We start from the raw sequence: 14,216 nt of genomic DNA on the forward strand, positions 1-14,216 counted from the left end.
ATGTAAAAAAGCTTTGATGAGAAAGCAGACAACATTTGCTTCTCGTCTGGACTCCACCATTTATTTGCCTACCTCCATCAGGTGTGACAGTGAGCCTCGGTCAGTCTTCACCACAGGTGAGTCGCACAGTGAGGTTCACCGTGTCAACTGTGGTTTGTGCTTGTTTCATGTGGAACCACCTGCAAAGAAAGCAGCTGCCCTGCTCCCTGTTTCAGCTCTCCCACATTATTTGCAGGAGGATTTATCACATTTGGGTTGTACTGGTGTTGTGTATATCTGGGCAGTCAGAGACTGAATCCAGTTCTTTAAGCGTTAGAGAGCCAGGAAATATACCATAACAGATTTTTAAACTGAGGTTCAAAGATTTCTATTTCACTTAGAAATAAAGGACCGAAGAAGCAAAATTAAAACTTATTCACCCTCAATGTTATGGCATTAGAGGAAACAACAGCAAAGGTAAAGCATCAACTCTATCAACATTTGAAATTATTCACACACCTGGCAGATTCAGATTTTAAAAAATTATCATCCAAACCAGACACTTTATTTTTCCTAATAGAAATAGTAAAACAATGTAACAAGGACTGATCATATTTATTACAAATGCATTTTTAAATAGACTGTTAAAAATTATTCAGACCTTTCTCAATATTAAGTAGATTTTTTTACTGTCATTAAAACAGTCAAACTTTTCTTTGTTAAGCAGCGTTTTGAATTTTTCTTCAGACCATCAATCTGTGGTGTTGAGCTTCAAGTCTGCAAATTTCAACTCGAGACTCTGCACCACCTCAAAACATCATTACATCCATTCCTCAATTCAAAACACATTCCTCAATTTGCTTTAAAGTTTCTTCTGCCGAGGCATTGAATTGTAACGTCAAACAATTTAACAAAAATCTAGAGATAAACTGGGTTTTATTTTATTCTCAGTGGCTTCTTCCACCCACAATGCCCTCTGTGGTAATCCTCCTCTTCCTTCTGCCAGGTAAATGTTTAAAAATAATTGATTGATTAATATTGAAAATAGTCATTCTTAAATATTATTAGTAGATTGTTTGCACAGTTTAAAGGTTTAATCCTCATTGTTGCCAATAAATTCTCCTCGTTAGTTTTCTGCAGTGCCGTTGAGGTGAACTGCTCCCAGCCGGACCAGCCCAGGCTCCTGGCGGCTCTGTCTCCTGCCTTCGACATGAGCGCCATCCGACCCGTCGAGAACCAGCTGACCTACACCAACGTCAGCGTGTACTTCACTCTCTACGGGATATTAGGAGTGGTATGTTGAGGTTCAAACCCTTTTAAAATAAAATATGATTTCTTTGATAAAATAGAGTCTACAGTTTAAATTTTTATTAAATGTAAATTTTGTTCAGATTAAAGCTGAGTGTCACATTCATATTCCAGGATGAAAAATCCCAACTGCTAGTCACGTACATTTGGCTGAACTATGTAAGCTGTGAAAACATTTGTTGCTGTCTCTCATTTTTATTCGACTGATTACTTTCTATGCATAAACTCTGAAAGCTAACTGAGATTTTTTTTGTTTGTTTCAGTGGTGGAAGAATGAGTTCATCAGTTGGGATCCAGTCCAGTGTGGCACCGACAAGATTTCTCTTCCCAAGGAAAAGTTTTGGATTCCAGATATTGTAATCAATGAATTGTGAGTTTAGTTTCAGCACTTTAAATTTTGAACAATAATGTTGCAAATAAGTTTGTTAAAGGCACAAGGTGACAAAAAGATACTTTTTTGGAATTTAGTATATTTTGCACAACTTTAAAGGCTTTGAGTTGTCCTTTAAAGTCAACTCAAGTTAAGTTTAGCACATTTCAGCAACAAGCCAGTTCAATAAAATTGTAATTGTTTTTCAGTGGCTCTGAAGGTTCAGGTCTGGGACTAATCACTAGTTTATCTCTGTAATAACTGAAGCTCTGTGCTGACCCTTGATTTTACCTCTTTAGGTCCGAAGGTAATAACTTCAGCTGAACATAATTTTACTGATCTTTTCTAATCATATGTTCAGTGCTAGAACTAGTTCAGTCACCTGGTGACATCATAATGTACAGCTGTATATCATCTGTGTATTTCAAGATGAATGAATGTGCCAATATTTTCATCTGCCAATATTTTCTGCTAAATATGGTCAACATCAATATGGGTTTTCCTAAACTTGTCATGTTCTGATTTATGCTCTGTTAGCATGGAGGAAAATAAAGCGCCATCAGTCCCATATGTTTACCTGTGTAATGATGGAACGGTGAGGGATTCGTTTCCTGTCAGAGTTGTGAGCTCCTGTAACCTCATCATCTACACTTTCCCCTTCGACATACAGAACTGCTCCCTGACTTTCAACTCCTACATCTACTATGGTGAGTCTCTCCCTTAAAGTCTTTCTTTAAGTTGAAGTTGAAACTCAAAACAGGTTTAGTATATTTCACTGGGATCACCTGTTGTGCTGTAATCAGGATGTAAACTACAATCAGAACAATCAAAGGGCAAAACATTTTTATGTCAAACTGTGTCCAGGCTGCAAGCTAATGACAGTCTCTAGTCATTTAGTCCTATTGAGATGCGGTGGCATAATTATTACTATTTTATGTAAGAAATCAACATGTCCAAAAAGTTGTGTTAAAGGCAAGAACACAAGGTTCAATTCCTAACTCAGTGAAATGTGAGTCTCTAGAGGGAAATTGATATTATATTTAATGTATCTATTGACTTGCAATAACATATTTATACTTGCCTGTGACCTACCAAAATCCCTATCAATGACTAGGTGATAATTAAAAACAAAAACTATATATATTAAAACAAAAATTATATATATTAAATATCTGTAATCAAAACTGTCAACCCTCATACTTACTTTCAAAAGCTTGGGTAAAACTTTTCGAAGTATGTTTTGTAATCTTGTGTCTAATCAGTAAAATGGCACAGTGAAGTTTTTAATAGAACCGTCACCTTGTGCAATACAACGTTCCATCTTTTCTGCATTAATTATCATTAAATAGCACATTGTGAAGGACATAACTCAAAGTGATCATTTGTCTAAAAAGTGCATGTAACAGTTACTTATCTCATTTCAAAACTAATAGAAATGTTTTGACTGGTGATGCCAGTCACTGGAACAACAAATTACATTTTTTAAACGTTGCATAATTTTCGTAGGTATTCCAAAACTGCAAAATGATTAGATGTGGACTGTAACTGTAGAGAAAGAAATTCTGTCAATATCAGGGAAATCAATGTTTGTCTTTTTTCCCCTGTTATTCTTAAATATTTTTTAAACTATGAAATAGATGACCATATGTTAGAAGGGTGGAGCTTTTATTACACTTAATGTGCGTCCTTTTCTTTCTCCAGCAACTGAGATCAGAGTTTTCCTCGGGCGTGACGCAGATCTAATCACAGAGTTCTCCAAAGAGGTGATGACCACCATGGGTGAATGGGAGCTGGTGGACATCACCGCAAAGAAACTAGTGAACGATGATGTGACGGGTCTTTATACAGACATGCTTACATTTTATGTAAGTTAGTAGTATATTTTCAAATGATTATATATCATTGAATTACATATGATAGTAAGTGGCCTTTCAGTTTTAATCCTATTCTCCGTACAGATCCGAGTGCGGCGCCGTGCCACCATGTATGTGGTGAATCTGCTGCTGCCCAGCTGTTTCCTCATCACAGTGGACCTCTTCAGCTTCCTGCTGCCTGCTGAGAGCACAGACAGGTCCTCCTTCAAGATGACCCTCATCCTGGGCTACACCGTCTTCCTGCTCATCATGAACAACCTGCTGCCAGTCACTGGAAACACCATACCTCTGATAAGTGAGTCTGAGCTTCAGGTCATTGATAGTTGTGCACATCTGGTCGTTGTGTAGACTGCTTTTTCACTGACTGTAGGGTTTTATTCTTTTCTTTCTGAGGGATTTTCTTCATTTTAAGAATAAAATAGCCTACCTTCACACAGCAAGTTTTGATGAATCCAATTCTGTTTTTAAAGATTGTTCATACTATTAATTGCTATGCTCTACGTCCCTGTACATTGACATCACACAGCAGCACACTGTTTATGGAGGTAATAATGAATGGAGCCTTTTATGGGTCAATTTTAAAGTATCATCACAAGATGAGGGATATTTGTTTTGTACATGAGAGAAGCTAACACAGAAAGCACAACCAATAGCAAAAGCCTATTTGTGGAGCATTGACTGACATTTCTGTAGAGAAATCTGTCTGGATGTGTGGTGAGAGAAAGGAATGGTGTGATTGTTATGTGATGAGCTTCACTGACAGAGACTTGTTTAATAATGTCATAATCATAATTTTTTTTTTTTACCATTGTTTATGTCCTTATTTACCACCTCCTCCTTTTTCTGGTGCAGTAAAATGTGACATGACAGTTCAGACATCAGATGCTTTATACGACATATGTATGTGGCACGGAGCGGATTTTTTATTTATTTATTGAGTAACTAGGCCGATCAGACTGCTATGAAAAAGCCGATAAAGGGTTGCATATGGGCAAAAAATATATATATATATACTGTATATATATATATACGTATATATACGAATCATTTCAACGATTCTAATAAACCAAACCACTTCCAAGTTTCCTTTCCTGCATCCTCTGCTCTCTTTCTACCAGATGTCTTCTTCTCCGTCTGCCTGGCTCTGATGGTGGCCAGTCTGCTGGAGACCATCCTCATCACCAACCTGCTGAGCAACTCGGCTGACTTCTCTCCCGTCCCTCGATGGATTCGGATTCTTGTTCTCAATTTTCTCGGCTGTCTCGTTTGCATGCCGCGAAAACCTGAGAAACCAAAAAATTCAGGTATGCGGGGAACATGAAATAATAAAAATCAAGTGAGAAATGAAATAAATGCAATCCGTAATTGGCAAGTGTCATCACTATTTCCTGAAAATAGAAAAGAGGACGATGTCAGTGGCTGCAGAAATGAAATCCGATGAAGGTCCTGAAGGAACAGGAGGATCAGCTGAGGAAGAGGAGGCCGTGACGGAGCTGAAGAGCCTGAGTCGCGTCCTGCAGGCCATCCGCTGTGAGGTGGAGCAGCAGCAGAACGGGAAGCAGAGCTCTGAGGAATGGATCCAGGTGGGTTTCATCATTGACCGCCTGCTGTTTGGCCTCTACATCGTCTTCATATCAGTCAGCTTCATCACCATCATTATTGTCTGGATTAAATCATACAAGCAGTAGACCGCTGCATGTTGGAGACCTGCATTTATTCAGAAAGTGCTTACAGAATTTTTTACCAGAATATTGTACAGTGATTTATTTTAGCAACAATGTTAGTGCCATATACTTAAAAAATTGCAACTGTTTAGAAAGTTAATGTACACAATGATTTATGGGGCTTTAAAATCTTATTTATCAATTTTATTTATCACGTATTTAATATTTATTATAGATAATTACAACGCAACATCTAATGTAACATTGTGGAATTTTAAATGGAGGAAAGGTTTTCTGCAAAATAAAATTTACTTGAAAAATGTCTAACAGCTTTTCATTGAATTTTCTTTCCAACACTTTATTTTATTTCCAACTCCATTATTTTAATTTATAAAGGCTTTTACTGTGAGATATATTGAAGTCAAAGTTTCACCAAACATATTTAGTGATATTGAATGAGACATTGCAGCTGCATTTTAAGGTTATAGATAACGATGTTTCTCCAAAGCAAAATAAAACTCAATTTCAACTCAATCTGAATTTTGGTAAGCTTAAATATGAGTGTGAAAAAATATTTTGCTTCTAAATGTGGTGTTTATTAAACATGTGATCAATGGAAATTGTAAACGTTTTAAAAATTTAATATGATATTGAAAATAATCCCAATCCCACCAAGTCTGATAATTTTGTGTTTTACATCTTTAGCCTCCAGGTTTTAAATGGCTTTGAATTAATAGCTCATCCAGATCAAATATTATTTCTTTTTTTCCTGATGTTATGTTGGATAAAAAATCCTAAAAGAAAAACAAACAAACAAACAAACTGGGTAATTGAAGGGATTTTCAAAACAAAGTGCAAATCATTTTCCACAGAAAAATAAATAACTCCTTTTTTTAAAACTTTTTTATAAAGAACACCTTCAAATCCCATGCACAAATCTAACAGGACAGCCCTCACCACTTACACATCACTCAGTCTAACAACTACTGCTGACCCAGTGTTAATGTTTTTAGTGCTGCCTGCTGAAAGTCAAGCCTTCTAAGCAACTATTCATCCTCATCTCTCTGCTGACTCTGGGTAAGTACAGGACTTATTTCTTTTGAAGTGGTTGAGTTTATGCTCTTGCAGTTCTGCTTATAAATAGGGAAACTATACTTTGAGTAAAAATGTAAGTACGCCCTATATGAACTCTATCAGGGTATAATAAGACTGACCTGCTCTTCCCCAGGTTATGAATTATTTCAACCTTGAATGTCCAAAAACAGATTCTACACTGTATGCTAATATAATAAGCAAAAACACAAATACTGTGTGGAAAAAAGTAAGCACATCTCATAAAGCAATGGCTTGTAGACTGCTTTTGTCAGTAGTTACTTTAAAAATGAAGATCAGTCTCTAGCATCATTTCAGAGGAGTTTGTGGCCCCCTGATACAGCATTATGTGATTGTCTGTATGACCCTCAGATAGCTGAGAGTGATTGGTTCTTTCACATGTTGTCACCATATAAAGTCTCCAATAACTCCGGTAAGGAGAGCTAGATTTTACGCTAGTCGCTTGTTTTAAAAAAAGCCGCTAGAGGAGTCTGAAAAGTCTCTAAATATAGGGACAAAGTCATTAAGTTGGCAACAGAGCTTCCCTCATCCTGACCACATCCCTGCTCATTCCCACACTTGATCACTGCTGATGTTTTTCCATCGTTTTAAACATTTGTATGTCCCAGACAAGCGAACTGCTGACCTTCTGCTTTTGTAGAAAAGGTCACACTAATTATTGCTCAACTAGTGAAATGATTTACTCAGAAACTCCTGACTTACCTTCTTATTTTGTGTTTAAACACCAAGGATGTATTTAGCTTTATACTCAAATTTGTATTTTTGGCTTCATCTTTGTTTTATAAACAATCAAAGTCTGGAATCTGTACATCTAGGGTTACTGTAAAAACTCTATTATGCCCGGAAACTCTTCATAAAAATCACATCAAACTCCAGACAGGAAATAGCTTCCCTATTGAAGAAAATGTGTGTTATTGATACATTAAAATAGTATATTTTATTTTTTGTCATTTGCAGCCCCGTTCAACTCCGCCGTTCTGAACTGCTCCCAGCCGACTCCAACTTCACTGCTGAGCTCCCTAAAGCCAGTGTTTGAGCTGAACGCCATTCGACCTGTAATAAATATGTCGGTCCCAACCCAAGTTAGAATTTCCTTCACTCTCTTTGGCATTTTGGGAGTAGTAAGTACAATTTTTTCTGTAGTTTTTTTTTTTCTCTCATTTTTTTCCCTTTGCTGTTTTTGTTGTATCATTGGCTCTATTTTGTCACTTTTACTTGATTTTGTGAAGATGTTTCTTAAAGGTACAGTAGGTAACTTTTACATTTTCATTTTACATATTTGTGTATGCATGATTGGTTGTTTCTGACCGAGCGGTGTATTTCTGCAGACAGCAGTAGGACCACAGAGAGGAGGCAGCAGAGCTTATTTACCTGTCTTGTGCTGTAACGTCAAGACATACAGTTAGTTTTAACAAATATGTAAAAATATATATATATATAATGTTTTTGTAAAAGTTACCAACTGCTGCTTTAAAAAATAATCTGAAAAGTTTACTGTTCTTTTCAGGATGAGAAGTCCCAGGTACTGACAACTTTCATTTGGGAATCTTTAGTAAGTGTTTTCCTTGAAATCACTTTCATAAGTAATCTATCAGTGATTCTAAATTATAATATTTAGAGAACCAAACCTTTTGATCACACTGAATCTATCACTGTGCCTTATGATGTAAAGTACAAAGCCTGTTGTTGCTGAGGTAAATTCTGGTATTTAAATTTAAAACATGTAATTATGTGTACAGGAGTGGAAAAACGAATTTACTATTTGGGACCCAGTGGAATGTGGCGTTGAATGGATTGCAGTTGCACGAAACCTTCTCTGGGTGCCAGATATCGTCATCAACGAGTTGTAAGTTTTTCTTTGGATGTGGATGAATAACTTGGGGCATAAAGATCTCAAGGTTTACACAGGAGATGACTTTAAGTTACCTTACGTATATATATCTCACTATTATTACCTACTTTGTGTGTGTTTGTTGCATAAATTTTGTACTTTTGATGTAAGAAAATTGTAAAAGGCATGAGTGTTTTAAAAAGCCTCAAGAATTGCCAATTATTGCCTCAAGAAACATCAAGTTGCTGATATTTTCCATTCTAATTAGAGTGTTCTTGTTAGTTATTGTAATTCAACCAGGTGAAAATAAGATATGTACTGTATGTAACATTATCTGTGTCTGACTTTCTGCAGCATGGAGAAGAACTTAGCACCAAGCGTCCCGTACACCTACCTTCATTTCAGTGGTGTTGTTTATGATAGCTTGCCTGTCAGAGTTGTGAGCTCCTGCAGTCTCAACATCTACCTGTTTCCATTTGATATTCAAACTTGCACTTTCACTTTCAATTCCTACGTACACCTCAGTAAGTACAAACTATGTTGACTATAAAGCAGAGAATAGATGAGTTTTATCCTCATTATCATTATTTAAAGGCATCTGCTAAGCTAAGTTCATTATATGAGCTACTTCTCAATGCAATGCTGGTAAAAAAGTTATTGAAAGGGTTAATAGAGGAACGTAGTTGGATGACTTCCTGAAAGAGGAGTGTTGGAAAGAGCAGACATTTTTAAAGAGACAGAGACCCAATTTCAAGGCTTTAAATTATGAAGTTGCATTTTTTTAAGTCATGTTTGATATGTACAGCATTTTTATAATAACTGAAGGTGACATAGTTATTTGATTGTACTATAAAATGGTAAATATTTGCCAAGGAATACATAATACCTTTCCTTTAATAAAATATTCTCCATTTGCTGAGCATCTTTATCTGGCCCAACATTTTATTGTCCTTACAGGTGATAGTATACAACTTGAACTTAGAGACACAGACCAGGACATATTTCAGGCATCGATAGACGAAATGGCAACGATGGGTGAATGGCAGCTAGTTGGAATCAAATCAGAGAAGGTGTCAGTGCCAATCCTAGAGGGGTCCTCTTATGATGAGCTTCACTTCTTTGTAAGAAAATTATGCAGTTATTTGATGTTTGTTGTTAACTAATTATGAACTAAGTGGGAAACATCAGTAAACTTACAGAAAACACATAAATTCTTAATTTAATCCATCAATAAAAAAGGAGATGCTAAAAAATAGACAATTTTGTATTTGCATTAAAATTGCATTTACAGCATTATGTAAAATTAATACTGTGAATACTTGTATTTACAGCAATGTAAATACATTGCTGTATTTACATTGCTGTAAATTAAATTGTGCTGTATTTAAATTGTGTAAATTAAATTTACACAAAATCAACAGAACCCCATATTTTTTTTGCATAATTTTGCATTTATTGCAAATTTTCTTTAAAATGTTCAAAAATATTGGGTTTAACTCCCATCAGCAGGTGGACGTCTTTCATACTTCTACTCCACTGCTGCCTGAGCCTTACTTGAGGTCAAATTATAGTCCGTGATTGATATAACAACAAAAAGTCACATTTACCATCCCACATAAGCCCAAATGTTGCAAAATTCCTTGCAAATATTTCCAAAGTTGCACCACAAAACTAATGATTTTCCATGCAGAGAATCACAAAAATAATTGCAACATCCTGGAGGAACTGATTAGATTAAAAATGTTACTTTTCACCACAAAGTTGTTTCCACAGTTTTACTGATTATGATTTTTTTGTGTGCTCTTTCTATTGACAGTAAAGTTTTGTATCTGTCTCAGATTTACTGTCTGCTTACATGCATTATTCTGCTGCAGGTCTCTGTTCGGCGCCACTCCACCATGTATGTGGTGAACCTCCTGATCCCCAGCTGCTTCCTCATCACTGTGGATCTCTTCAGCTTCATCCTGCCCATCCAAAACATTGACCGGTCCTTGTTCAAGATGACCCTCATCCTGGGCTACACAGTCTTCCTGCTTAGCACCAATGACCTGCTCCCTATCACTGGAAACACCATCCCTCTCATCAGTCAGTTCTTAGAAGCTCTGCTGATTTATTTTACTGCATGTGAAGAATGTATCTAGTTGTTAATGCAAAATTAAGGCAATCTGATAGACACAAACATTGCATGGGGAAAGTGTTGTAAGTCTGGGCTGCAGACATTACAGAACATAAGATGAAACCTGAGATATTTCTCTTAAAATCCACAGAAACAGAAAAGTTATGTATAGATTGAGAAAAACCTCTTCTTATAAAATGGGAATGCTTTCATGAACCAAGCACAGTCAACAAATCAGTATTTGCACAACTAAACGAACACCATTTTTAGGACAATGTCAGTCTGGTCGTTTTGCGGGGCATAAAATGCTTCTGTAGCAGAGCAACACTTGGAAGCATGTTTGCAAAAACCACCTCCAAATGTTATTATCTACGTAATTATCACGAATATAACATGTCAACCTTTTATGTGAGTCAGGTGATTGGCTTCAAGATTCAATATCTTATTCTAAAGCAAAATCTGTTAAATAAATTAGATTGCGTAAATCCTAAATATTTTTTGGGCTGTTGTAAAAACGTTACAGTCCTAAAACTGCATGTCCAGGAAAACATGCTCCTTTTAGTAGATAACACTCCTACATTGTCCTTTTCATCATTACATATTCCAGAACATATAGCTAGATAACCAGCAAAGCCAGTTAAAAAAAACATCTTCTATATCAGCATCACAACTTTGCCATGTAAATCACGCATGCTACAACTTTAACTAATTTGTTTTTAGGAAGACAATGGTAAACAATGCAGATGGACATTCTGCATTGATGAAGGTTCAATCACTTCTGCATGCTGAATGCTTGAAGTGGCTCCAGCTGATGCCAGCCCAACGTGATGTCAGATCATTTCAGCTAATATTTTTCATTAAATTTGAGGCACATATAGAGCATGAAATCTATCAACCCAAAAACCTTACCTTGTGTAAGGTAAGGGTTTTTTTTTACCTCACACAAAAATATGTAAAGTAAAAAATGTTGTAGTGAAAATAACATAATACAGCCCGAGGCAGCTGAATGCTGGGAATTTTACACTTCTGATTCAAATACACATTCAAAAAGACTAGCTAGCGTATTCATGTTTTATAAGCCTGTGTAACATAACAGTGTGAGAGCAGCTTAATAAATAGTTACATAATATAAACACAAGGCACCATTTCCAGTTTTACTTTTCATGCAAAATCATGCAATCAAAATAAAGTGTAAGTATTTATATTAATAGACAAAGCTAAAGGCAGAATGTGTATCTCAAAAAGTTTAATTTCTGATTTTGTTCTTTTTGTAAAACAACTACAACGTGCTAGAGCTTTTTCTCATCACTGCTCCAGATGTGTTCCTGTCTCTCTGTCTGACTATGATGGTTACCAGTCTGATGGAGACCATCTTCATCACCAATCTTCTGCGGGGCTCGACTCACTACGCTGCTCCTCCTCTTTGGCTGAAGGTGTTTGTTCTTCGCTTCTTGGGTCAACTTGTGGGGCTTCCACCAAAGCCTGAGCCACAAGAAGACCTGGTGTTTAAGAATCCCGACACACAAGGTTGGCCACAGACCCAAAATATGGTTTTTATCTCCATCATGATCTATTTTTGCTCATTTTGAATTGATAATAACAATTTGCTTTCTCTGGGACAGAAATGGCAGATATCTCCACAGAGTCCAAAGAGAATGAAACGATAGAGAGAAAGGAAACACTAAAGGAGGCTGAGACCCTCCAGGTTCTGAAGAACCTCAGCAGGGATCTCCAGGCCATCCACCGCCATGTTGTCCAGCAGCTGAAGGGAAGTCCCAGCTCAGAGGACTGGATCCAGATCGGCCTTGTCATCGACCGCCTGCTGTTCATCTTTTACATCTTCTTCATGTCAGTCAGCTTCGTTTCCATCATCATTATCTGGGTCGCCTCATATTACTCTGCATAACTTCTGGTTCGTTTTACTGCAGTTTTATTTAGAATTTAATATGTTCTATTAAATCACAGATGTTACTTACTTCAGAATATAACTACTTCAAGTTAAAATCAAATCAATCAATCATTGACTTACACAACCCAACTGCCATCTTCTGTTTCTTGCAACGTCAAAAATATGAATGTCCTTGTTATCAAATGTTTTTCTCATGATGTATTTTCAAGGCATGCTCTATCACTGCAACATATTAGATTGTGTGAAACTAAATTTAATTATATACATTAAAAACATTTAATTCAAGTTGTAGTTTACTTATCACTTTTAGATTATAATGTTATAATGTCCTAATGTTCCATAAAGGATGGCATGTAATTACCAAATTGTAAAGTTAGTGACATTCAGTTTGAATCTCAGGATGAAATGAATCAATATATAATAAAGTATACCCAAGAGAAAAGACTCATGCTAACATGAATTAAAAATAAATACAAAACATTTGACAGAAGTCAATATAAAATTAAATAAAAAGTTTCCTATCAACTTCAACCCACTCTGAGACAGTCAAAGAAAATGATCGGCACATCTGAGAACCCACAAAGAAACCCCGAGGCTACAGCATTTCGAACAAGCTGGACCTGCAAAAACGAGGATGCCATATTTACTTAGACTGGACCACAAAGGGAGCAGGTGTGGAGAAAATAAAAGATCTGACAACTGAACCATGGAGAACACCACAAGATAGAGATTTTCTAGTTAACAGTAAAATCGACATACTTGTCCAGAAACCTCTCTCCCTCAGGTAGAAACAAAGCTAATCCAGTTCTGTACCTTTAATCAAAAATCGCCTGTCAAGTGATCCAAAAGTGCAAAGATCATAATGCTTCCAGTGTCATTTTAATGGACTGCTGGATTTATGGTTCCATTTATCACAACAAGTCTTCTGGGTCCTAAAGCAGTAAAACATCCCCACATCGTCACACTACCACCACCATACTTTACTCTTGGTGTGATCTTTTTATAAAATATGGTGTTACTTGGTGTTAATGGGACACACACACACACCTTCCAAAAAGTTCAGCTTTTGTCTTTGTACAGTTTCTGTCAGTTCACAGAAAGTCCTTCTGGAAAAATGAGATGATACCAGGATATTTTTACTTTTTTCTAATGGTAGAGGCATGACCTCTAACCTTAACTGGGGCAAATGATGGCTGCAGTCCTTTGGCTGTCATGGTGGGGTAATGTGACCTCCTGAATGGGTGACCGGCCAGGTGTGATAAACCACAGTTATGTTTTAACAAGGGGAAAATTTTTTTCTCAAAGAGCCATGTGGGTTTGGGTTGCTTTAATAAACCCCTTTATAAATATAAACTGCATTTTGTGTTTATTTGAGGGAACCTAGACTTAGACTGACTTTATTGTCATTTTGCATGCACAGGGTGTTTACAGAACGAAATTTCGTTGCATACGGCTCAGGACAGTGTTTTGAGCTTCCAATGTTGTGAGGTTACTCCAGAATAAAATAAAATACAGTATAAAATATGAATATAAATCTAAATATAAAATATAAAGTGCAGGACTGACAGTAAAATAGAAGTTATTTAGCTATGTACATGTGCAAGGTATAAAGTGGAGACCAGATTTTGAGTGCAGTCCAGTTAAGAGTTCAGCAGTCTGATGGCAAGTGGGAAAAAGCTGTTTCGGAACCTGGTGGACCTGCACCGGATGCTGCGGAACCTCTTTCCAGAGGAAAGCATCCTAACCTACATCCTTGAGACCTAATTAAAGTTTATATATTTGCCGATCATGACGACAGTCGGTGTCAAAAAAATTGTGAATAATTAGTTTTTCAAGCCCACTATAAATCCCAGATGAGTCCATAATTAATCAATGCAGAACTGGAACAGGATGTGATTCCCTGCAGGTGGAGGTGCTGAAAAATAAAATGGGTGAATGCTCATTGTAGGTGTGAAATAACAACTTGTTTCTGCCCTTATTTTGTTTTTGGTCCATAATGGATTGTTTTATTATTATTATTATTATTATTATTATTATTATTATTATTATTAT

At 36.4% G+C, this 14,216-nt stretch overlaps 3 protein-coding genes across 3 annotated transcripts; all 3 read left to right on the forward strand.

Moving 5' to 3' along the window:
* Window positions 1-328: 328 nt before the first annotated feature.
* LOC116725883 (5-hydroxytryptamine receptor 3C-like) lies at window positions 329-5,397 on the forward strand. The gene is made up of 10 exons (XM_032572289.1): window positions 329-456; window positions 931-985; window positions 1,110-1,273; window positions 1,402-1,446; window positions 1,551-1,657; window positions 2,195-2,364; window positions 3,359-3,522; window positions 3,616-3,826; window positions 4,650-4,835; window positions 4,930-5,397. The coding sequence occupies exons 1-10, from the start codon at window positions 430-432 to the stop codon at window positions 5,217-5,219; spliced, it is 1,419 nt and encodes a 472-aa protein (XP_032428180.1). The 5' UTR covers window positions 329-429; the 3' UTR covers window positions 5,220-5,397.
* Window positions 5,398-6,212: 815 nt separating this feature from the next.
* Window positions 6,213-8,773, forward strand: LOC116725462 (5-hydroxytryptamine receptor 3A-like). Its single transcript, XM_032571533.1, has 5 exons — window positions 6,213-6,272; window positions 7,266-7,429; window positions 7,816-7,860; window positions 8,048-8,154; window positions 8,494-8,773. Exons 2-5 carry the CDS (start codon window positions 7,373-7,375, stop codon window positions 8,681-8,683), a joined length of 399 nt encoding a protein of 132 aa, XP_032427424.1. The 5' UTR covers window positions 6,213-6,272; window positions 7,266-7,372; the 3' UTR covers window positions 8,684-8,773.
* Window positions 8,774-9,809: 1,036 nt separating this feature from the next.
* LOC116725461 (5-hydroxytryptamine receptor 3E-like) lies at window positions 9,810-12,768 on the forward strand. Its single transcript, XM_032571531.1, has 3 exons — window positions 9,810-10,224; window positions 11,573-11,782; window positions 11,878-12,768. The coding sequence occupies exons 1-3, from the start codon at window positions 9,924-9,926 to the stop codon at window positions 12,159-12,161; spliced, it is 795 nt and encodes a 264-aa protein (XP_032427422.1). The 5' UTR covers window positions 9,810-9,923; the 3' UTR covers window positions 12,162-12,768.
* Window positions 12,769-14,216: the final 1,448 nt, after the last annotated feature.

The sequence above is a fragment of the Xiphophorus hellerii genome, chromosome 9 (genome assembly GCF_003331165.1).
Source record: "Xiphophorus hellerii strain 12219 chromosome 9, Xiphophorus_hellerii-4.1, whole genome shotgun sequence".
Taxonomy (NCBI): Eukaryota; Metazoa; Chordata; class Actinopteri; order Cyprinodontiformes; family Poeciliidae; genus Xiphophorus; species Xiphophorus hellerii.